General features: G+C 46.3%; 1 protein-coding gene across 3 annotated transcripts; it reads left to right on the forward strand.

Annotated features, from left to right (window-relative positions):
* Nucleotides 1-3,390: 3,390 nt before the first annotated feature.
* SPTSSB (serine palmitoyltransferase small subunit B) lies at nt 3,391-18,213 on the forward strand. Of its 3 annotated transcripts, none has more exons than XM_071752759.1 (2): nt 3,391-3,484; nt 16,741-18,213. In XM_071752759.1, the coding sequence occupies exon 2, from the start codon at nt 16,771-16,773 to the stop codon at nt 17,011-17,013; it is 243 nt and encodes an 80-aa protein (XP_071608860.1). In that variant the 5' UTR covers nt 3,391-3,484; nt 16,741-16,770; the 3' UTR covers nt 17,014-18,213. The 3 variants fall into 3 exon arrangements, with proteins under 3 accessions (XP_071608860.1, XP_071608861.1, XP_071608862.1); XM_071752760.1 differs by having other exon boundaries at nt 3,432-3,493; XM_071752761.1 differs by lacking the exon at nt 3,391-3,484 and adding an exon at nt 3,786-3,811.
* The last annotated feature ends 4,692 nt before the right edge of the window (nt 18,214-22,905 follow it).

Here is a 22,905-nt window from a genome sequence, read left to right on the forward strand (position 1 = left end):
CTGAATTGAGTCAGGAGGCAGATTTGACCATCCTCCTGGGTGAGGACATCAACCCTTGAAACACCAGCAGGGCTTGGTAGGGCTCCTGCAGCCCTGTCTAAACAACACTTGATTATCAGCAAATCTCATTGTGAGGCAAATCCTTCTCCACTGGATAAGGTGGCACTTGTCCAAAGGCAAGTGGGAAGCATTCAGATCCCCACTGAGGCTTCTTCATATATAAACAGCAGGACTGGATGAGGCAAGACACCAAGAGATCATCAGGGAGACAATGAGACTGTGGGAAAGGTCTTTGTACAACTCCTCTTTGGAAAATACCCTAATAAGTCAGATAAAGCTGTGGAGAAAAGTGCTCTGGTGAGCAAGAATGTTTTTGCAAGGATTTTTTTGAGACTGCTCTAAGTGGTACCCACCAGGTGCTGTATCACTGGTAAAAAAAAAAAAAAAAAAAAAAAAAAAATTATTTCAAGCACCATTCACTTGGACACCAGCTATTCCACCAAGCTAAGCTGCTAGGAAGGGCCACAACGATTTCTAAGTCTAAACCAAAGCCTCTGCAAGGTGATTTTTTGAGATCAAAGACCAGGAAAGCATCAATCCGGCAGTCAACATCCATAAAAATAGCAGCAGAAGAAAGGGGCACTGTTCTCCCTGCATGAGCTGGGAATGACAGCATCACATCCTGAGTGCCCCTTTGCTGCCCCTGCAGCTTTGTTTGTGGAAGTGCCTTTTAAAAGACACTAATTGAGGAAAGAGCCTTTTTTAAAGCCTCGTTAAAACCTGTTCACATTTTAAAAGAACAACGTCAATACCAGCAGTTACATCTGGCCCTTCCAACAGTTTGTGTGCCTTTAGGGCCTCCTGGGGCTCAGGAGACACCTGAACAGCCATAAAGTGGCCCCACTGAGCTGGAGGTGGCCCCAGTGAGCTGGAGGTGGCCCCAGTTAGGGACAAGCCACCCCTGCCTGTAAAGGGGTCCCCATTGAATCATGGAATCCTAGAACTGGCTGGGTTGGAAGGGAGCTCAGAGCTCATCAAGTCCAACCCTTGCTCCACTCCCCCCGTGGTTCCCAGCCCATGGCACTGAGTGCCACATCCAGGCTCTTTGGAAATAGCTCCAGGGATGGAGAATCCACCCCTTCCCTGGGCAGCCCATTCCAATGGCTGAGCACCCTCTCCAGAAAGAAATTCTTTCTCATGGCCAACCTAAACCTCCCCTGGCACAACTTGAGCCCTCTTGTGCCCTCTTGTCTTGCTGAGAGTTGCCTGGGAAAAGAGCCCAACCCCCCCCTGGCTCCAACCTCCTTTCAGGGAGTTGGAGAGAGTGATGAGGTCTCCCCTGAGCCTCCTCTTCTCCAGCCTCAACACCCCCAGCTCCCTCAGCCTCTCCTCAGAGGATCTGTGCTCCAGTCCCTTCCCCAGCCCAGTTGCCTCCTTTGGACCTGCTCCAGCACCTCAATCTCCTTCCTGAGCTGAGGGGCCCAGAACAGGACACAAAGGGGTCATTGAGGGTCAGGCTGAGGTAGTGAAGCTCTGTGGGCAGAGCTGGGGTGACAGGAGCACAGCCAGAGACCAGAAAGCAGGAGGCAGAGACCAAAAAGTGTGAAGAAGCCACCAGCAGCTCCATCCCTGTGCTGGCCCTGGCCATGTGCTGTCACCTCTGTGGCCCAGAGAGTCACTGGCAAAAGAAACTTCTTTTTTCAGCTGATCAGCCCCTCAATCCAGCTCACCCCTCTGCCACAGAAGGGGACTTGTCCCCAAAGGGGGACAGGGAGCAGAGCAGGGCTCTGGGTGGCTCGGTGCCATGGCTGAGGACAAGCACCCCACACTACACCCCTGGGCACCCATATTTTTGGGGGATGGTCCCTCCTAATGGCACTTGGGCAACCTCAATCAACCTTGTCACCAGAGAGAGCCCTGGTCCCACCAGCACCTGGCCCACATTCCCAACACCCTTTTCCAAGCTGGGAGGCTGAAGGGAAGGATTTTTTGCCAGCAGAGATGTTTCAGTGAGCCTGTGGTGCTCAGCAACCCCCCTGAGATGGTTTGATGTGTCCATACACCCAGCAAGCAACGTCCTCATTTTCCACAAGCTGCTCCTTTTCCTACAAGACCAGGGGGAGGTTTTGGGTCCGACCCAACTCATTTCACAGAGCTCACCAGGAGCCATCCAGGGATCCCTCATCCCAAGTGGAACAACCCCGCTGGCTCCAAACCTGATGCCACAGCCCAGCAGCAAACCCCATAAGCTGAAAGGACACAGGACAAACCCCACCCTTTCCTAATGCCACTTAATTAGTGTCACATCATAACAGTTTTGAAGGCTGAGAAATAGGATCAACCTGTCAGGCTCGGGTCTCTGGGATTGCTTGGATGAGATTGGACCTGGTATCCTGCTGCCTGAGGGGGAAAAAGTGAACCAAGTATTTCTGTTACTTTTATTTCTCACTTCCATCCACTTAACCAGGACGCTATCCCAGAGTTTTTCCTATAAGGGGAAGGATAAGGAACTCTTGTGCTTAGCAGCTTTAGGGAGCATTTCACAGGATTTCAGCTGAACTCTTGGAATCACTGCTCCATCCCTCTCTGCCAACACCTCAGCTGACACATCCTCCCAGGATGGTTTCATCCCAGCCCAACCAGGACACTATCCCAGAGTTTTTCCTATAAGGGGAAGGATAAGGAACTCTCAGCTTTAGCAGCTTTAGGGAGCATTTCACAGGATTTCAGCTGAACTCTTGGAATCACTGCTCCATCCCTCTCTGCCAACACCTCAGCTGACACAACCTCCCAGGATGGTTTCATCCCAGCCCAACCAGGACACTATCCCAGAGTTTTTCCTATAAGGGGAAGGATAAGGAACTCTCAGCTTTAGCAGCTTTAGGGAGCATTTCACAGGATTTCAGCTGAACTCTTGGAATCACTGCTCCATCCCTCTCTGCCAACACCTCAGCTGACACATCCTCCCAGGATGGTTTCATCCCAGCCACATCGCAGCGCTCAGGGCTCTCCCGCTCCGCCCCTTCCAGCCGGGAAGCTCCGGGCACCCCTCCTTCCCCCTCAGGATCCCCCGGGAACGCCGCAGCCAGGTGATGCGTGACAAGGTCCCCGCACCCTTCCCAGGGCGAGCCGGGTTAGGGTTTTTTGGGGGGGTTTGGGTTTTTTTGGGTTTTTTCTTTTTTTGGGGGGGGTTGGTGCAGCCCGAGCTCTGCTGCCGCTTTCCTGCCGAAGAAGCCGCAATGCGTGACGCAAAGAGCGGAGCCGCAGGAGCGCAGGGACAGAGCGCGGCTCCGCGCAGGTGACACCCGCCCCAGACACACCGCGGGGACGCAGCGGGCGCGGAGGGGAGGGGCGGAGCGGCGCGGAGGAGCGCGGAGGAGGAGCGCGGAGAAGGGCGGTAGGTATTTAAAGGCGGCGGGGGAAAGCGGGAAGAGCCCAGCGGGGGAGCATAGGTGCGCGGAGCGGTGCGCGGGGTCCCGCGGAGGTGAGCGCGGTGCTGTGCGCGGTGTCCCGGGGAGGTGAGGGCGGTGCGGTGCGGTACGGGCGGGTCCCGCGAAGGTGAGGGCGATGCCCAGCGGTGCGCGGGGGCCCGCGGAGGTGAGGGCGAAGCAGTGCGCGGTGCAGTGCGGTGCGGGGGATCCCGCGAAGGTGAGGGCGATGCGCAGCGGTGCGCGGTGCAGTGCGGTGTAGTGCGCAGGGTCCCGCGGAGGTGAGGGCGAAGCAGTGCGCGGTGCAGTGCGGTGCGGGGGGTCCCGCGAAGGTGAGGGCGATGCGCAGCGGTGCGCGGTGCAGTGCGCGGGGTCCCGCGGAGGTGAGGGCGGAGCAGGGATGGGCAGCGCGGGAATTTTGTGGGAATGGGGATGGGAACCGGGGGCGTCCGCTCCTGCTCTGCTCGCCCAAGGGTGTCCCAGGGAAGCCCCAAATGAAGGGGGTGGGGGGGGGGGGGAATGACCTTGGGCTGAGCGGAGCCGCGTATCCTGCGCTGGTGTCGGCGCTTCTTGAGCAGGTGGAAAAGGAGCAAAGGCCCCGGAGCTCTGCCGGGGCTCCTCAAGGTGTTTGGGGGCATTGCAGGGGCACTCGGGGTCCCTCCGGACTTGTTGCTGTGGAGCTGCAGTCAGGGGTGGGGGTGCAGCCATCAGGGAGTCATGGAAAAAGAGCCCAACACCCAAAATTAGAGGTTGAAATGGGTGGGGAGTGGGTAAAGAAGGAAAGGTGAAGGTGCTACTTGTAGCCTTGTGGTGGCAATGCTGCTTGTTTGCAGGTTTCTGGTCTCTGGTTATCTTAGATTGGCTCTTTTCCTCCACTAATCCTTCAGGTGCAGGGATAGCTCCCTGTTGTCCAAGTGGAGTTGGGAAATTATGGAGGAGAATCCTTGGAATAAATGCTACTGCTCCCCTTTTGGGGTTGGGTCTTTTAAAATCCTCTATGAATTGGGATGCTTGTTTAATATAATGCTTATGAATAAAATGTGTGGCACAAATAGCTGTGTCTTGAGAGCAGTTCCACAAGTCCTTGGAGGGAAGGAAGCTCTCTTTCTGGATGCTGTGGTTTTGGCAGGGAAATGCAGGGAAGCTCTGGATGTTGTTCATCCAGCAGGAATGGAAGATGTGGTGAAAAGGTCCCTGGAGATCAGCTCAGGGCATTGGGAATAGTTTCTCCATCACCCTTGTGCCCAAAAAAAAGCATCTGGGACAAGGGATGTAGTCAAGAGTGATGTGGTGCTTGCTGAGAGGGCAAAGCATCCATTCCTCTGCATCCATGGCTCTGATCCCATTTTTATGGAGCTTTTAATCTGTGCCACAGTTGTGCACCTCAAGCCAGGCTGCACTTTGGGTGTAGAGCTGAGTTTGCTCCACAAAGCAGAGCCCCAGGAGGAACCCAGAGAGTTGGGGTGTGACCCAGTGCTTGGCTGTGTCCCCACAGAGGGGAATCCACTGTGTGCCAAGCACCTGAAGTCAGGTGTCACTCTGGAGACCACCTCCTTTCTCTTCACCCTTTTAATTTAAAGGTGATGGAGCCCAGACCCTGTGGCTTTCCAGGAGAAATCAGCCCAGTGGTGCCTTGCAGCTCCCAAGAGCTTTGGTTTTCCTTCTACCTTCCCATCCAAAAATTAAGGGTGGCATTTGAGGGGCATTCTGCTGTGTTGATGGTTTTCTGTGTTCAAACCTGGTCACAGGGATGAAGTAGCCTGCAAAAAGAGGTGGTTCCTTAATGCATTTATGGGGTTAAATCAGTTTCTGCAAAAAAATGAGTCTCCCTGTTGACTTCTTATCTGTTGCTAGTATCTCAGTTCATTTTTCTTTTCCCATTTTAGCCCAGTAACTGGCATGGTGCAACACTGCTTCCTTTCATTAGACCTCAAAGGAGATGCACTTGCACAAGAGTTCAGTCCCTGCTTTCTGCTAATACCTGTCATAACTCTGCCATTATTCACCTTCTCATATTACAAACAATCCAAGAACAGCCATTATTTCCACCTGCTTTAGAAATGACTCAGTCCAGACCAAAGAAGTCTGAGAAAAAAATAAATAAATATTTTTGAAAGTGAATCTTTTTTTGTAGAGCCAAAAAATCTTAGCTGTGATGTTTATAGAGTTGTGCTTAGATAACCTTCTGAACTTTAAAAGACTTTAACCTCCTTGAAGGCTCTAATCTAATCCTAAATATCCTAAATCTGAAAAGTCTCACAAGAACAGAGGTTGTCAGCAAGAGTAAAGCCAAAACCCCTCTGAATACCTCCTGAAATGGTTCTTCAAGAACTAATATTTACAATTTAAACCTGCTGCTGGTTTCTAGTCACAGATTTGAGGCCTTGTTTGGGATCAGCTCTGTTCAAAGGCATTTCAATATTCTGTGTTTCCAGTGAAAACCCAGGGAAAGCAGATTTCAACTTGCCAATTTACCTGTCTTTGGAGAATTTAGCACCACAGCCCAGTTCTGCTCCAACCTGCAAGCCCTGTCCCACGGGAAGGGCTCAGAGCTCAGGACATGCTGAGCCCAGAGGAAGCTGAAAGGAAGGGGTTTGGGCTTGAATGGTAAGAGGAAGGGAGTTATGCAAGAGAATGACTGAGGAAACTTTAGAGGAGGGAAGAGCAGAAAGTTCTTTGAAATATTTATTTGGCCTTGGAAGAAAATGGGACAGAGCAGCTCCAGGAAGGCTTTTGTTACAGAGATGCAGCTTCTCTTTCCTCTGCTTCTGAGAAAGGGGAGTGCACCAATAAATCAGTCAGGCTTCAAAGTTAGAGGTTTTTAAAGGAAAATGGGTTTTAAAAGAATTTTTTTTGCTGGGAGCAGCCTACAGTTAGAGGGAGTAGCTAAGGCATGGAAGCAACTGCAGGTTTAGTGTTCTCAGCTGCTACTGAAATGCTTGGGAGCCTCTTGCCAAATGAGATCCCTGGGGGTGCTGCAGATCACCCTTTGCCTTCCTCAGGTCCAACAGCTTATGGAGCACTTTTAAAATTACTTCCCCTGTTGTTTTAGGCCACCCTAGACTTGTTCTGTGTAGTTTACTTGAAGGAGCAAATAGTGTATCAGAAATTATCTGGGTGTAATGCAATCCAGGGGGAGGGATAGTCTTGACAAAGATCCTTTTGCTCCAGTGCCCATGCAGCACCCAGCTGGTGATTTGGACCCTGGTGGTGTTGAGCAAACAGATGAGGAGTAAGTTTGTGTTCAGAGCTGGGGACAAGGAAGTCTGGCTTGGATTTTGTGCAGGTGTGGCACTGCCACTCCTGGAGTGCCACTCAGAGTTTGGCTGCCTGCTTTGAAGCTACCACAGGTCAAAGGAAAGGCTTTTTGTGACCAAAGGTGTGTGTTAGACTCCTGGTGTTACCCATCATGTCACTTTCTCCATTTCCAAGAAGCAGAATAGCACCCATGTGCTCTCACTGAGGTCAGCAGGAAGGAGCAGTTAGTGTTGGAAGATTTGGAAGTTGCTGGAGTTCTTTCTTCTGAGGAAGGTAGAGCAGAAATGTGGCTGAAAATACCACTGCATTTCCTTCCTTGCTCTTTCCACTCCTGAATTATTTTTCTACTCCTGTAAGGTTGGGTTTTTTCCAAAAAAATAAACCCCACCAAAATTCCATAGGTACAGTCAAAGCATGTTCACCCACATACAAAATGTCTGAGTCATGTAGGCAATAAAATTTTACCAGCTCTGGACTGCATCGTGGTGCTGCAGGGATGCTGGGAAGGAAGGAAGGACACAGGGTTTACAAGTGGGGCTGAGCATGCAGTGAGCTGCTGATTCAGGGAGCTGAATGCTGAGGAAGAGAAACCAGAGCTGGTCTCACTGCTGCTGGGTGGTTTTACTCCAGAATTAAAGGTGTGTGTGGGGTAATTATTAAAATCTGTACATAAAGATGATTTTTATGATGCATAATTGTCCACAGAGGGAGCTGGCATTGCCAGCCCAAGAAAATAAGCTTCAGGGTTCATTTAACCATCCCTGTGTTTGCATTACAGTAAGGTGAGGGCTCTGCTCTGTAGGTTGAGCTGATGCTATAGGGCCATGGGCTGATGCTATAGGGCCCTTCTCCTGAAAAAGCTGTCAGCCCACAGCTTGGAGAGGGGCATCTGTGCTGGGTTAGGAACTGGCTGGAGGGCCGGGCCCAGAGAGTGGTGCTGAACGGGGCTGCATCAAAATGGCGGCCGTGGTGTCCCCCAGGGATCAGTGTTGGGCCCAGTGCTGTTTAATATCTTTAGTGAGGATTTAGATGAGGGGATTGAGTCCATCATCAGCAAATTCACAGATGACACCAAGCTGGGGGGAAGTGTGGATCAGCTGGAAGGCAGGAGGGCTCTGCAGAGGGACCTGGACAGACTGGAGAGTTGGGCTGATCCCAAGGGGATGAGGTTCAACACAAGAACCCCATGGGGAGCTCCAGGCTGGGCACAGAGTGGCAGAAAGGGAGCTGGGAGTCTGGATTGCCAGGAAGCTGAAGAGGAGGCAGCAGTGTGCCCAGGTGGCCAAGAAGGCCAATGGCATCCTGGGCTGGCTGAGGAAGAGCGTGGCCAGCAGGTCCAGGGAAGGGATTCTGCCCCTGTGCTCAGCCCTGGGGAGGCCACAGCTTGAGTCCTGTGTCCAGTTCTGGGCCCCTCAGCTCAGGAAGGAGATTGAGGTGCTGGAGCAGGTCCAAAGGAGGCAACTGGGCTGGGGAAGGGACTGGAGCACAGATCCTCTGAGGAGAGGCTGAGGGAGCTGGGGGTGTTGAGGCTGGAGAAGAGGAGGCTCAGGGGAGACCTCATCACTCTCTCCAACTCCCTGAAAGGAGGTTGGAGCCAGGGGGGGGTTGGGCTCTTTTCCCAGGCAACTCTCAGCAAGACAAGAGGGCACAAGAGGGCTCAAGTTGTGCCAGGGGAGGTTTAGGTTGGCCATGAGAAAGAATTTCTTTCTGGAGAGGGTGATCAGGCATTGGAATGGGCTGCCCAGGGAAGGGGTGGATTCTCCATCCCTGGAGCTATTTCAAAAGAGCCTGGATGTGGCACTCAGTGCCATGGGCTGGGAACCACGGGGGGAGTGGAGCAAGGGTTGGACTTGATGAGCTCTGAGCTCCCTTCCAACCCAGCCCATTCTAGGATTCTATAGGGCCATGGACCATATTGGGATAGGGGTGAGCAGCACAGATGCAAGAGAGGAACAGCCTGGGATGTGGTGTCCCTGGGACACACTGGCATTTGGATTCTCAGCAGAATTTTAACTGCTGCCTCATCTTAATTTCTTCCTGATTTCTTGCCAATGACTGGGCCACAGGATCTGTATTTCATCCCTGCTGCACTTGTGCTCACTGAATAAAACATTGTGAAGCAAATGCATGATGGAGTGGGAATGTGAATCCTTTGTCATCCTGTTTGTAGTTCCAGAGCTTCCAGGCTGCCTAAAATCCAGGGGTTCATCCCAGAGTTAGGTTAGCACTAAGAGGGACAAAACTTGGATAAATCAGGATATTCTGTCTGAATACCAGCAGAACAAACATTCCTAAGGTAATGAACTTACAAATAAATAAGACCAGTGACAGATAAATAACTTGCTGAAAGGATCTACACTTCAGTTCCCAAAGGGCTTGACTACGTTTCTCTCTTAATAGCTCAAATTATCCAGAAATTATTATAAATAATTGTTGCACTTTGCCTTGTCCCATGGATCCTTTGGAGCCTGTGCAGTGTGTGTCCTGCAGGTGAAATCAAACTCAAGCCTCAGGAGCCTGGAGCAGGATTTTACTTGAAGCTTCAGCATGAGTTCAGAACCCCTCCGGGTTCTGCAAGAGCTGGCAGCTCTTGCTTCTCTGCTATCCCAGCAATTAGTTAGCAAATGGTCAATTTTGAGCAAATTAAATAGTTGCATTCTGGGGATGGATTGTTGGCTTTTTTCCTTTCTTTTTTCCCCTTCCTTTCCTTTCTTTTTTCCCCTTCCTTTCCTTTCTTTTTTCCCCTTCCTTTCCTTTCTTTTTTCCCCTTCCTTTCCTTTCTTTTTTCCCCTTCCTTTCCTTTCTTTTTTCCCCTTCCTTTCCTTTCTTTTTTCCCCTTCCTTTCCTTTCTTTTTTCCCCTTCCTTTCCTTTCTTTTTTCCCCTTCCTTTCCTTTCTTTTTTCCCCTTCCTTTCCTTTCTTTTTTCCCCTTCCTTTCCTTTCTTTTTTCCCCTTCCTTTCCTTTCTTTTTTCCCCTTCCTTTCCTTTCTTTTTTCCCCTTCCTTTCCTTTCTTTTTTCCCCTTCCTTTCCTTTCTTTTTTCCCCTTCCTTTCCTTTCTTTTTTCCCCTTCCTTTCCTTTCTTTTTTCCCCTTCCTTTCCTTTCTTTTTTCCCTTCCTTTTTCTTTTTTTCCCCCCTTCCTTTCCTTTCTTTTTTTCCCCCTTCCTTTCCTTTCTTTTTTCCCCCCCTTCCTTTCCTTTCTTTTTTCCCCCCCTTCCTTTCCTTTCTTTTTTCCCCCCCTTCCTTTCCTTTCTTTTTTCCCCCCCTTCCTTTCCTTTCTTTTTTCCCCCCCTTCCTTTCCTTTCTTTTTTCCCCCCCTTCCTTTCCTTTCTTTTTTCCCCCCCTTCCTTTCCTTTCTTTTTTCCCCCCCTTCCTTTCCTTTCTTTTTTCCCCCCCTTCCTTTCCTTTCTTTTTTCCCCCCCTTCCTTTCCTTTCTTTTTTTTTCCCCCCCTTCCTTTCCTTTCTTTTTTTTTCCCCCCCTTCCTTTCCTTTCTTTTTTTTTCCCCCCCTTCCTTTCCTTTCTTTTTTTTCCCCCCTTCCTTTCCTTTCTTTTTTTTTTTCCTTCCTACCTTGATAATACTCCACATTCAGAGCATCAGAGAACCCCCCCCAATTTCATGATTTTGGGGTTATCTCCAGTGCCAGGGTTTGGTTTTCTTCACTCTAAACTGACCTAACCCTAAATATGTGTAGGAAACCCTTTTTATTTGTATGTGTAAGTCAACCAAATGCTCCCACTGAGGATGTAAGATGTTTTTCAAGCATTCTTTGGAAACCAGACTATCCCAGTTCCTCTGCAAGAATGTCTCTTTCCACAGGAATTTCCCAGCAGGTGCATTTTGCCAGAGCTGCAGATTCCTAGTGGGAACCAAGTCCCCCAAATCTCAGTTACTCAGAGCAGAAATTAAATATTAAAGTACCTAATAGCTCCATTTAGAGCTGCAACACTGAAAATAAGATTTTATTATTGATAGAAAAAAGAGCTGAGGCATGGTTTTGGTTCAAATGGCAATTTTTTGATAATTTATCTTTTCAGCTGCCCTCATCTGAGACATGTGTCAACAAGCAAAAAAAAAAAAAGCAGGCTACAGCTTAAAACAAAAGCTGCTTTACAGGTTTCCCTTCTTGCTTTTTTTGCTTGGAGGTGAACTTGCTGAAAATAATTTGAATATTGCCTAATGGCTTCAGAAGCTTGAATTCTACTCACTTTATTCATAGCAATCTCTACCAGTCCCATGGCCTCTTCACAAGAAGGCATTTCCAAAATGCAACCAAATAGAGAAATCCAGGTTTGTGGACAAATGTTAACATTACACAAAAGCAAATCATCTCCTGTTCTGGAATGCTGGGAACTGATATGTTATTAATGCAGACCTTTTCAAGTTGGAGTGCCAGTACCCTTCCTATTTTTTCCCCCTTCCTTCTTTTTTTCCCCCCCCCCTTCCTTCTTTTTTTCCCCCCTCCTTCCTTCTTTTTTTCCCCCCCCCCTTCCTTCTTTTTTTCCCCCCCCCCTTCCTTCTTTTTTTCCCCCCCCCCTTCCTTCTTTTTTTCCCCCCCTCCTTCCTTCTTTTTTTCCCCCCTCCTTCCTTCTTTTTTTCCCCCCTCCTTCCTTCTTTTTTTCCCCCCTCCTTCCTTCTTTTTTTCCCCCCTCCTTCCTTCTTTTTTTCCCCCCTCCTTCCTTCTTTTTTTCCCCCCTCCTTCCTTCTTTTTTTCCCCCCTCCTTCCTTCTTTTTTTCCCCCCTCCTTCCTTCTTTTTTTCCCCCCTCCTTCCTTCTTTTTTTCCCCCCTCCTTCCTTCTTTTTTTCCCCCCTCCTTCCTTCTTTTTTTCCCCCCTCCTTCCTTCTTTTTTTCCCCCCTCCTTCCTTCTTTTTTTCCCCCCTCCTTCCTTCTTTTTTTCCCCCCTCCTTCCTTCTTTTTTTCCCCCCTCCTTCCTTCTTTTTTTCCCCCCTCCTTCCTTCTTTTTTTCCCCCCTCCTTCCTTCTTTTTTTCCCCCCTCCTTCCTTCTTTTTTTCCCCCCTCCTTCCTTCTTTTTTTCCCCCCTCCTTCCTTCTTTTTTTCCCCCCTCCTTCCTTCTTTTTTTCCCCCCTCCTTCCTTCTTTTTTTCCCCCCTCCTTCCTTCTTTTTTTCCCCCCTCCTTCCTTCTTTTTTTCCCCCCTCCTTCCTTCTTTTTTTCCCCCCTCCTTCCTTCTTTTTTTCCCCCCTCCTTCCTTCTTTTTTTCCCCCCTCCTTCCTTCTTTTTTTCCCCCCTCCTTCCTTCTTTTTTTCCCCCCTCCTTCCTTCTTTTTTTCCCCCCTCCTTCCTTCTTTTTTTCCCCCCTCCTTCCTTCTTTTTTTCCCCCCTCCTTCCTTCTTTTTTTCCCCCCTCCTTCCTATCTCAGTCTCTCTCATTTTTTTAGTGACCACACAGCCTCCATGGGCAGGCAGTTTGATTCCTTGCTCCAAGGCTGAGTGCCTAGGGATGGGGTTCTCCTCCTGTGCCACCAAGGGGGAGAACTCAAGGCTGGCTGCTAGGATTTGGTGATGGAGCTGAATAGAAACACAATCCCCAGGCCAGAGGAAGCTTAATGAGGTCCTTGATAGCAATCAAAAGGTCTACTCCTTATTTTAATTACTTCATCCTTTATTCATGTGTTCCTCCAAGACAGCAATGTCTATTTAAAGTGCTGCTGGTCAGTCTGCAGCCTGCTCAAATATCAATAAAATCCCCCTGGGGACTTTTTTTGCCCCTAGGTTTGGCTGTTTCTTGTGCCAGCTCTGTATTGAGGTGTTGCTGAGGGCAGAAAGCCCCACTAGCCTGGGGTCCCTCCCCCCAAAACCTCTGCAGCATCCCCTCTGCTGCCCTCAGAGCCTTAAAACAGCCACAGGAAGAGCTCCAGCCTTGCAGTTTCTCTGTGTGGCAGAGATACTTACCCAGGAAAGGTATGAGTTTAACTACTACTAACATAACCCCAGAGTAAATATCATCTTAGGTAGCATGAGGGGACCCTTCTTGGCTTCCTCCCCACTGTATAGGAAAGGGCTTGACCTCTTCATTGAAAAATGCTGTTGTTTTTTGCAGAAGGTCTAAATAGAGACACTTCTGGCTCCCAGTGAGTCACAGATTGCCATCTGGGCCATTTTTATTACAGGCTTTGCAATATTTACAAGGTTTTAAGGCCTCTCTTGAGTTCTGCCTTGAAATAAATCACCCACAAAGAATTCTCTCCCATTCATGGCAGGAGAGAAAGCAATGGGGGCCTCTCTCCCCAGGCTCTACTCTTGCAAGTAAAGGTGTTCACAGCAAAGGCAGGCACTGCTAGATTTAAAATGGAATTATTTGAGGTGGCTTCTTGATCTAGGAGGTGTGGGGAGGATGGAAGTGAAGGAAGCACTGTGCTGGGTGAAGGAGGAGGCACAAAGCTCAGCAGCAGCACTGCAGAGGCACTTGGAGTGCCAGGCTTAGGGTTGAGTGGAGCCTTCCCAAAAAAAAAAAGGGGCAAAAATCTACTTACCTGTGTCAAGCTGTGAGTCTGGCAGGATGCTCTGCTTGAAAGGGAGTACAGGAACATTGAACCTTAACTCCTGACAGCACCAGGGACCTAAGGGAAAAAAGATGGAGAAATATGAGCTGTCAGGGTATGTGCAGTTAGCAGTGCATCTGCTGGAGAAAACTTCCACACCTCAGTGACCCAAGGAAGGATGTTACAAAACAAAGCAGGGGTCCTGTGTATGGGGAATTAATTTGTCTTCCCTTCAGTAAACAGCCAGATGCCACCAGAATACACTGTACAGATTCCAGAGGCAGCAAACCAGGGAATATTTAAATATATATGGCCTATACCAGGGGATCATCATTACTTTAATCACAGGCTGCAAATATTCCATAGTATTTATTGCCTTCAGAGACAGAATTTCTGTTGTCCCAAACACAAGACTGGAGGGAGGTGACATATCCAAGGATCTTTGGTCCTGGCATTTTAGGCAAGAGAAGTGTAGAATGAAATCATAGATTGGGAAGTTCCCCAGCAGGACTAAAATTTCTGTTCCCTTTTACTCTGAGCTGACCTCTGTGTGTGTCCTTAACCCCCAAAATCAAGGAGTCCCTCTGTGAAGCCTCCTACAGTTCCTCCTCATTCTGTCTCTGTATTTTCTCTAAGGAGACATTTTTAGTCTGAATTCAATGATAATTTACTGAAAAGCAATTTCAACAAAAAAAAAGGGGAAGGCAAAACCCATTTCCTACTTAATGCTTGCTCAGCCATTCCCTTTTTTATGTGGTTATGGGAACAAAGAATTCATAAAGGCATTACCTGAGAGCAAAACCTTTCCTAGACCTGTAACTTGCATTAAATATTATTTTGCTCTGCAATGGATCTTATTTCTTTGGAATGAGCTGAAAAGATTTCTTATGCTACTTGATGACTTTTCCCCCTCCTTTCCACAGCCTGTTTTTCCTTTCTTCCCAACAATGGCAGAATAATAAAAGTGATCAGAAGGCAGCAGAGTTCTTACAGACCAGTTCTTTTAATCTCATCTTCACTCCAGAGCTCATGGCTCTCCCATCCCTATTTATGGCAGCAGGCCCAAATGCATTTCCCCCTTTTTTCCATGTAAACTCTGTTTTTGTGAGCTAATTCATATTTAACTCCTGCAGAAGGAACAGCAAAACACACTTGTGCTCAGAATGCAGGAATTGTGAGTGGCCAAGTGATAGTGTCAGGATCTGCAAGCAGCAGCTGCTGGAGCTGAAGGTTCTCCTTGGCTCTGGTGATGGCACCCATGTCCTAGCTCTGTTTGAACTTTTTATTATTATTATTATTATTATTATTATTATTATTATTATTATTATTATTATTATTATTAATTTTTTTTTTTTTTATGCTACTTGAGATTGCTTTTCCCCTTCCTTTCCACAGCCTGTTTTCCCTTTCTTCCCAACAATGGCAGAATAATAAAAGTGATCAGAAGGCAGCAGAGTTTTTACAGACCAGTTCTTTTAATCTCATCTTCACTCCAGAGCTCATGGCTCTCCCATCCCTATTTATGGCAGCAGGCCCAAATGCATTTCCCCTTTTTTCCATGTAAACTCTGTTTTTGTGAGCTAATTCATTTTTAATTCCTCCTGCAGAAGGAGCAGCAAAACACATTCCTGCTCAGAATGCAGGAACTGTGAGTGGCCAAGTGATAGTGTCAGGATCTGCAAGCAGCAGCTGCTGGAGCTGAAGGTTCTCCTTGGCTCTGGTGATGGCACCCATGTCCTAGCTCTGTTTGAACTTTTTTTTATTATTATTATTATCATCATTATTATTATTATTATTATCATTATTATTATTATTATCATTATTATTATTATCTTTTTTTTTTTTTTTTTTTTTTTATGCTACTTGAGATTGCTTTTCCCCTTCCTTTCCACAGCCTGTTTTTCCTTTCTTCCCAACAATGGCAGAATAATAAAAGTGATCAGAAGGCAGCAGAGTTTTTACAGACCAGTTCTTTTAATCTCATCTTCACTCCAGAGCTCATGGCTCTCCCATCCCTATTTATGGCAGCAGGCCCAAATGCATTTCCCCCTTTTTTCCATGTAAACTCTGTTTTTATGAGCTAATTCATATTTAATTCCTCCTGCAGAATGAACAGCAAAACTCATGCTCAGAGTGCAGGAACTGTGAGTGGCCAAGTGGTAGTGTCAGGATCTGCAAGCAGCAGCTGCTGGAGCTGAAGGTTCTCCTTGGCTCTGGTGATGGCACCCATGTCCTAGCTCTGTTTGAACTTTTTTTTATTATTATTATTATCATTATTATTATTATTATCATCATTATTATTATTATTATCATTATTATTATTATCTTTCTTTTTTTTTTTTTTTTTTTATGCTACTTGAGATTGCTTTTCCCCTTCCTTTCCACAGCCTGTTTTCCCTTTCTTCCCAATAATTGCAGAATAATAAAAGTGATCAGAAGGCAGCAGAGTTTTTACAGACCAGTTCTTTTAATCTCATCTTCAGAGCTCATGGCTCTCCCATCCCTATTTATGGCAGCAGGCCCAAATGCATTTCCCCTTTTTTCCATGTAAACTCTGTTTTTGTGAGCTAATTAACATTTAACTCCTGCAGAATGAACAGCAAAACACATTCCTGCTCAGAATGCAGGAATTGTGAGTGGCCAAGTGGTAGTGTCAGGATCTGCAAGCAGCAGCTGCTGGAGCTGAAGGTTCTCCTTGGCTCTGGTGATGGCACCCATGTCCTAGTTCTGTTTGAACTTTTTATTATTATTATTATTATTATTATTATCATCATTATTATTATTATTAATTATTATTATTTTTTATGCTACTTGAGATGACTTTTCCCCTTCCTTTCCACAGCCTGTTTTCCCTTTCTTCCCAACAATTACAGAATAATAAAAGCGATCAGAAGGCAGCAGAGTTCTTACAGACCAGTTCTTTTAATCTCATCTTCAGAGCTCATGGCTCTCCCATCCCTATTTATGGCAGCAGGCCCAAAGCCTTGCCTTTTAAATGCATTTCCCCCTTTTTTCCATGTAAACTCTGTTTTTATGAGCTAATTCATTTTTAATTCCTCCTGCAGAAGGAACAGCAAAACACACTCATGCTCAGAATGCAGGAACTGTGAGTGGCCAAGTGGTAGTGTCAGGATCTGCAAGCAGCAGCTGCTGGAGCTGAAGGTTCTCCTTGGCTCTGGTGATGGCACCCATGTCCTAGTTCTGTTTGAACTTTATTTTATGTCCCAACTCCAGCTTGAAATGATGGTCACTGTATCAGTTTTTGGGTCTGGCTGCAGCACAACAGTTTTTCCTGCCTGGATAAACTGGTGACCTGGCAAGAGTTTGGGTGAGAAGGGGGGTGATGTGGGCTGGTGCTGGAGTGCAGAGGATGGGGAGAGGGTTGAATTTCTTTGGGAATCCCTTTTCTGCACGTGCACAGGGTGTTCATCCTGGCAGCTGCTGAGCATGCATGATGTGGTTGAAGAGCAGGATGCCAAGAGCAGGTTTAGAACCAAGTTCTGTACCACGAGGGTGGTGGAAGTCAAGGGAAATCATCCAATTCTCTGTCCTTCCAGGTCATCTCCTCCACACCCCAGAAGCTGAAGATGGATGTGAAGCAGGTGAAGGACTATCTCTACTGGCTCTACTACCAGTACCTACTGATCACCTGCAGCTATGTGCTGGAGCCCTGGGAGCAGTCCATGTTCCACACCATCACTGTGACAGTTTTTGCCATGGTGGTGTACACAGCTTATGTCTTTGTCCCCATCCACCTCCGCCTGGCTTTCCAGTTCTTCTCCCAGATATTTGGAGGCCAGCCTGGAAGCACAGTTTCCATCATGAACTGAACTGCAGCTCTGGCAGCTTGGGAAATGCAGTGGCTTCTTCAGTTGCCTGTATTTATTTCTGAAAATGTTGCTTTCCCTTACAAAAAAAAAAAAACAAAAAAACGTGGCTTGCTGAGTGACCATAGCCAAGGAAAAAAAAAAAAAAACCCTCAGAAGAAAGCACTGCCTGCATGGGCCCTGGTAAATGAAACCCAGGCTGGGGGATAATCCAACACATCACCTGGAATGTCACCTCCACCACCAGCTCCCACTTTCAGCACTCTGATTTAACCTATGGAACAGCACAGGCTGTTTCTGATGGCTGTGAGGAGGGCTACTACACCCATACTACACCTATACTACCCCAAGACATTCTGCCAGGGGAGTGCAGTGGCAAAACCTCCTGTGCCTTTTTTTTTTTGGCCCAGGTTGGAGGATGGAAGGAGATGAGTGTGGCAGCATCATTTGAGTGCTTGTAGCTGGCTGGTTTATTGACTTCTGTTTTGCAATGGATGGGAGAAGAAATGAAAAGAGGAATAGGAGTAGGAACTTGAATCCAACTTCTTCCAGTTGATGGCTGAAGGTTCTTTAAAAAAAACCAAATAAATATCCTAGAGGTTGTCTTGCAGCTTGCTGAAAATGAGAGTAAAACCAGAACTGAGGCTGTTTCAGTGCACTCCTGATTTCTTTGATAAAACCAGATATTTTCTTTCTGTTCCAATTCACCAAGGCAAGCAAAGTGCATGTCTGCACTGGAAGCAGATGATCCAGAAAACAGACTGGAAATAATATTTTAGTAGCTGCAGGGAAGGCCAAGTGTTTGAAAAGATCTCTGTTATCAAGGAGAAATTAGATTTATTGGAGTTCCTGGGGGGAGTTTCTTGAACAATGGAAGGGTTGGTTGGTTTTCACCCTACAGCTAAATCAAATGGCAATGCCAAATCCTAAGTTCCAGCTACACAGTGCATGTATCTGACAGCTCATGGTACTGGTGATACAAGTGAGAGGAGCAAAAAAGCTTTCAAATTCTGTTTGCAAAAGTCTAGGATTAAAAAAAAATCCCTCTTCTTCAGTTTTCTGGTTTGATCAAGCTGCAGTGGGGTCCTGCATGCTCCAAAGAAGAGTTTGGAAATGAAGACATGTTTTGAGGGTTGATGTGTATGTGCAGTTTTTTCAGAGAAAAAAAAAATAAAATTTTATTCTCAGAAAGATTTCAGTGCATGACTCAGCTCCTCTTGGATTTTCTGTTCCTAAATAGCCTGGATGTGTGTGGGCCAGGCTGAAACCATGACAGACAGAAGATTTCTATAATCCATAAAATAGAACAAAACTAAGCACCCAAATATGTTGGAGGTAAAAAAATGAAAATATTTACCTAGCAAGTTGTTGAACCAAAAAATACCTCCCCATATTTTATCCTCAAGAGATTTTAACTAGATAGAGTGATGATGTAAATGCCATGGCAGCTCCTCAGCAGTCCTGCTTCCAGTAACATCTGAGTTTCTCATTTCTAGAAAGTTTATTTGTTCCTTGTGGCATCAAACACAACTGCCCTGCTCTCAGGAGAACAAGGAAAAAACACTTTTTTTTTTTTATAGGGATGCAAAGATGGCTCTCAGATCTTAAGGAGCCCACACCCCAAAGTAAGGTTGCTATTTGAACATTCCAGCAAACAGAAGAAGCAAACAGCTTTATTCAGGGAGAGGGAATTTCCCACTGGCTTCTCGTGGTGGGATTCCTATCAAGCACTTCTCTTCCTTATTTTTCCTGTTATCTTTGTTTAGCTTTGTGGGAGGTGCACCAAAGATGGAGGCAAACAGCAGCAGTTCCTCATTGGGAAGGTCCCTGCAGCCTTACTGAAGTGAAAATACTCTTTTTGTGTGCATTTTTCACTGAATTTTAAAGGTTTGGGGCAAGAGGCATTCACCAGGAGACAGCTGAAAAGAACCTCTTGCTGCTAAAAAGTCTCATGCAATTTTTCCAACCTTTTTCACACCTTTCTGCTCAAAAAGCTGAAGTAACTCTAGCCCCTTAATATTCCAAATTAATGGTTTCCAGCAGGAGATTTCAAAGCATTCTGGCACACAACAGTGAACAGAGAAATTTTTTCCCCCAGCTGAAAGAGAGAGGAGGAGGTGGGATCCCACTTCTGACAGCCTGAGACCACAGCTCAGAAAACTCTGCCCCAGTTCTGAAATCTTTTCCTTGCAGAGGAAGGAATTCATGGATGAGGGGATGAGGTTTTCCCACCAGCTGATACCTCCTTGTTCCCATGGAAGCACCAGGGGGACAGGGGCACTTCAGAGAGGTGCCACAACCCCAGCAGGTAGCTGGGTATGGACAAGAACTCTGGTGTGAAGAGTAAAGTGTGGGGCTCTTTATAAAACACCTTGCTAGGGCATTCTTTTCTCCTGCTTCATTATTACTGCATGTTAATTGCAGTTAATTGCTCCATTATTGCCCTGTGTTAATTGTAGCTCAGGCTGAGCACAGCAGCTGGAGGTTTCTTACACCAAAGGAAGAAAATTTTAAGAGGAAGCAGAACCAATAACCCAACAGTGAAAAGCAGAAAAGATTTGCAGAAAGCAGTTGCAGTTTCATTCACCCTAAAAGTACAAAGGCATCATTAATTTAAGTGCTGAGGAACTATTGAGCTCAGCTGGCCAGCACCAGATCTCCCTGGTTTAAAAATTCCTTTTTTTTAATTTGATTTAATCAAAGTTAGCCTTGATCCTGCTGATCAAGAGTATCAAGGAGCCTTGATCCTGACAATCCTGGAGTCCTTTGTCCTGCCATCCCAGTAGGATTCCCACATCCTCTCCTGCTAAACACTGGAAACCAGGTGGGTTCCTCATTGTCTCCAGAAAGACTGTGGGATAAGTCTGAGAGATGAAGGGGATACAAAAAAAAATCACAATTAAGCCCCAAACCTCTCCCAGCTAAACCAGCTGAATGACTTGAAGTTTCTTAAGCTTGCACTGAGCTCCCCAGCTGCCTGCAGAATTTTCCAGCACAAATCCTGAAGTGTTTCATGGGGATCACATCAGCACTTCCCTCCAAACCTGACCTGAGCAGACAGGGAAAAACTGGGGAGTCAGTAGGAAAACCAGATTACTCTTGATCAGCATCAGACTTCACCCAAGGTGATTCATGTCAAGGGAAAGGAGGGAGCTGAAATTACAAAGATGTTCTGGTAAAATAAACCACTTTTAAATCTCAGGAAAGTAAAAATTCAGTGTAATACCAGTGTCTGTCAGCTGAGAAAGGAGGTGAGATGCCTGTGAGCACACAGTGAGAGCACAGAGCTCATCCCATGACTCCAGCACCAAAAGCCTCACCAAAAAGGGCTCCTCTTAACCCTGAATCCTCACACACAGGAAGGAAAACTCAGCCTGAGCTCAATCAAGAAACCCTGGTTCAAAGCATGGTCAATTTTGTCCTTCATATATTTATTCCTCACAGTAAGCAATATTTTACCTGAATTTGAGGAGTCCAAGTTGTTAAAATATCTCCAAGCAATTTACATGGAAACTTTCCAGCTGTAAGGCTGTGATTTGCAGGCAGAAGTAAGAATTATCTCAGATTAATTAATTATCTCAGATATCACTGCTGGCTGCTCCACCCTTATTTCAGAAGTTTCTCCATTTGGGCAGCTAAGAGCTGATAAACTCTGATGATTTTGGTGGTTTGGTACAGTCAGCTCCCAAGTGGGGCTGTCCTGGAGGTGTTACCAGGCTGACTGAGATTTCCTAAGCACTGCAACAAGAAGCTCAGAGCTAGAAATAGGTTGTAGAAATTGCTTCATTGCTTTAGGACAACACTGCTAGAGGGAGAACAAGGTAAAACTGGCAGATCTGTATGAAAAAAAAATTCAGATCCTTCTTTGCTTACAATGACTGAGCAAAAAAAAGAAGGGGGGAAATGGAGGTAAATTGTGGCAGCATCAGGAACAGAGATATTGTCAGGCAGGGTGCTGCTTCAGTTATTTTTTTCTGACAGTGACTAAATTTGCTTCATAATCATGGAGTAAATCAGAAATATCTCATTATTTCAAGGTCATATTCAAGGATGAGTTCCAGGCCATGAATCTTTACCAGCTTTAAGTATTTTTTTTTAAAACCCACAACATTAACATGGGTAGAAAATGCAGATAAAACCTAACTCCAGGAGTATTTGACACAAAACAAATGAGGTCAGGCTCAGAATAAAGCACCCTAACATCAGAGAGGGCTGTAACAGGATTGCAGCAATGTAATTAAAAGACTGGGGTGACAAGGCACAGCCTCACCCATCAGGCTGGCAGAAGAAAGAGCTTCTATCAGTTCTTTGCATTCTCCCCAGCCACAAATTGCACAAGGGGAGAAGCCTAGTATGCACTAATTATCTGCCAGATACACAGACTAAGTGATTTATGAGCTAACAGCAGGAAAAAAAGATGGTCCAAACTCTTAACATCCTGGTGCCTTGCCCAGAGGAAGCCCAGAGGACATCCCAAGATATTTCACTCCAAGTAAATAGTGCTCAGATCCCAAGAAGCCCTCTCCACGTCACAGATGAATAGATTTTACTTTCCTTTTCCTGTATTTCTTCTCAGATGAGAAGAAAAGGCCCAACCTGATGAAATCAAGCAGAGTTAGACCACTGCCAAGGTGTGTGTACCCACATCTAGTGCTGTGCTGGCCCTGCCATCTCACACCTGCTGGGGAGAAACATCAAGAAATGCTCAGCCTCTCACATCTGGCTGGCTGTGACCCATTTGCTCCCCAAAAATCTTGAGTATTTTGGTGTCCAAAAGCTCTTCCTCATCACAAATCTATTTTAGTGGCATTAAAATACCTCAGGGTCAGTTCTGCTCAGCACTGTGACCTCTCAAATCCACTCCATCCAAACCCTGGTGGCAGATCACAAGGTTTGGGTGCTGAAATCAGCATCACATTGCACCAGCCCTGGGCACTTTTCCCCAAAAATATTCCATAACAAACCTAACACCACGGGAGTCATCTTTTCTAGAAATGGTAAATCAGAAGCTGCAAGCATTCATCCCAGCTTTCCCACTCCCCAAAAGCAGTCTCCAGGCAGTGCCTCTACATTTCAAGTCTATCCCACATACCAGAAGTTTTGGTTTTGCAATTGAACAGCTGAGCAATAGCTGCAAAAAGATCTAAGCCATCTTTTAACAGGGATGTGTCAGACCTCCATGTCATGCATGTGCCAGCAAGATGGGAGTGGTGGAAAGGAAAATTCAACCCATTAAAGTTGCAACACTACCTCTTCCTTAGAATTTATCTTGATGAATAATTCTAAAATGCATATATCACTGTTGCAAGAAGAACAAAAAAAAAAAAAAAAAAAAAAAAAAAACAGGAGAAAGAGCTAAGTGCTAGGACATTATTACATTTATCAAACCTGCTACTTCAGCAGTGTCTTAGGTTACCACTGGTGAGATGCTTAAAGCTAAAATGCTCAAGGGGTTGGGCAGAGTTTCCCTGTCCTCCACCTTCCATGTTTCCCTTTCCTGTTTATGCAATTTTCCTTTCTCAGTCTACACTCTGGCAAAAATTATCTACAATCATGCAGATTATTCTCAGGTTTTCTGCCCCAGACTCCTTTGAACTGGACAGGAGCCAGGGAGTGTTGCTTTAGGACTGGAGTGTTTGTTACCTGCACCAGACCTGAGCCTCAGACTAAGAAATCATTGTTTAAAAAAGGTAAATATTTGCTCATCAGAACAGGATAGGAATCTTAGTGACTCTTGTACAGTAGCCATTTGCTTTCTGTTTCCCTTTTTGCAATCTGTGTATGTTGACAAGCCAGTGGAAGAGGATGAGCTGCTGAGCTGCTGGTAAACCAAAAGCTTTGGTTTCTGTGGCTATCAAGAAAAAATATTGTTTGATAAACACAAAATGGGAGATA

This window comes from Heliangelus exortis, chromosome 9 (assembly GCF_036169615.1).
Source record: "Heliangelus exortis chromosome 9, bHelExo1.hap1, whole genome shotgun sequence".
NCBI classification, from domain to species: domain Eukaryota; kingdom Metazoa; phylum Chordata; class Aves; order Apodiformes; family Trochilidae; genus Heliangelus; species Heliangelus exortis.

Coding starts and splice junctions, on each gene's coding strand:
- SPTSSB (XM_071752759.1), top strand. CDS start 16,771: ATGGATGTGAAGCAGGTGAAGGACTATCTCTACTGGCTCTACTACCAG.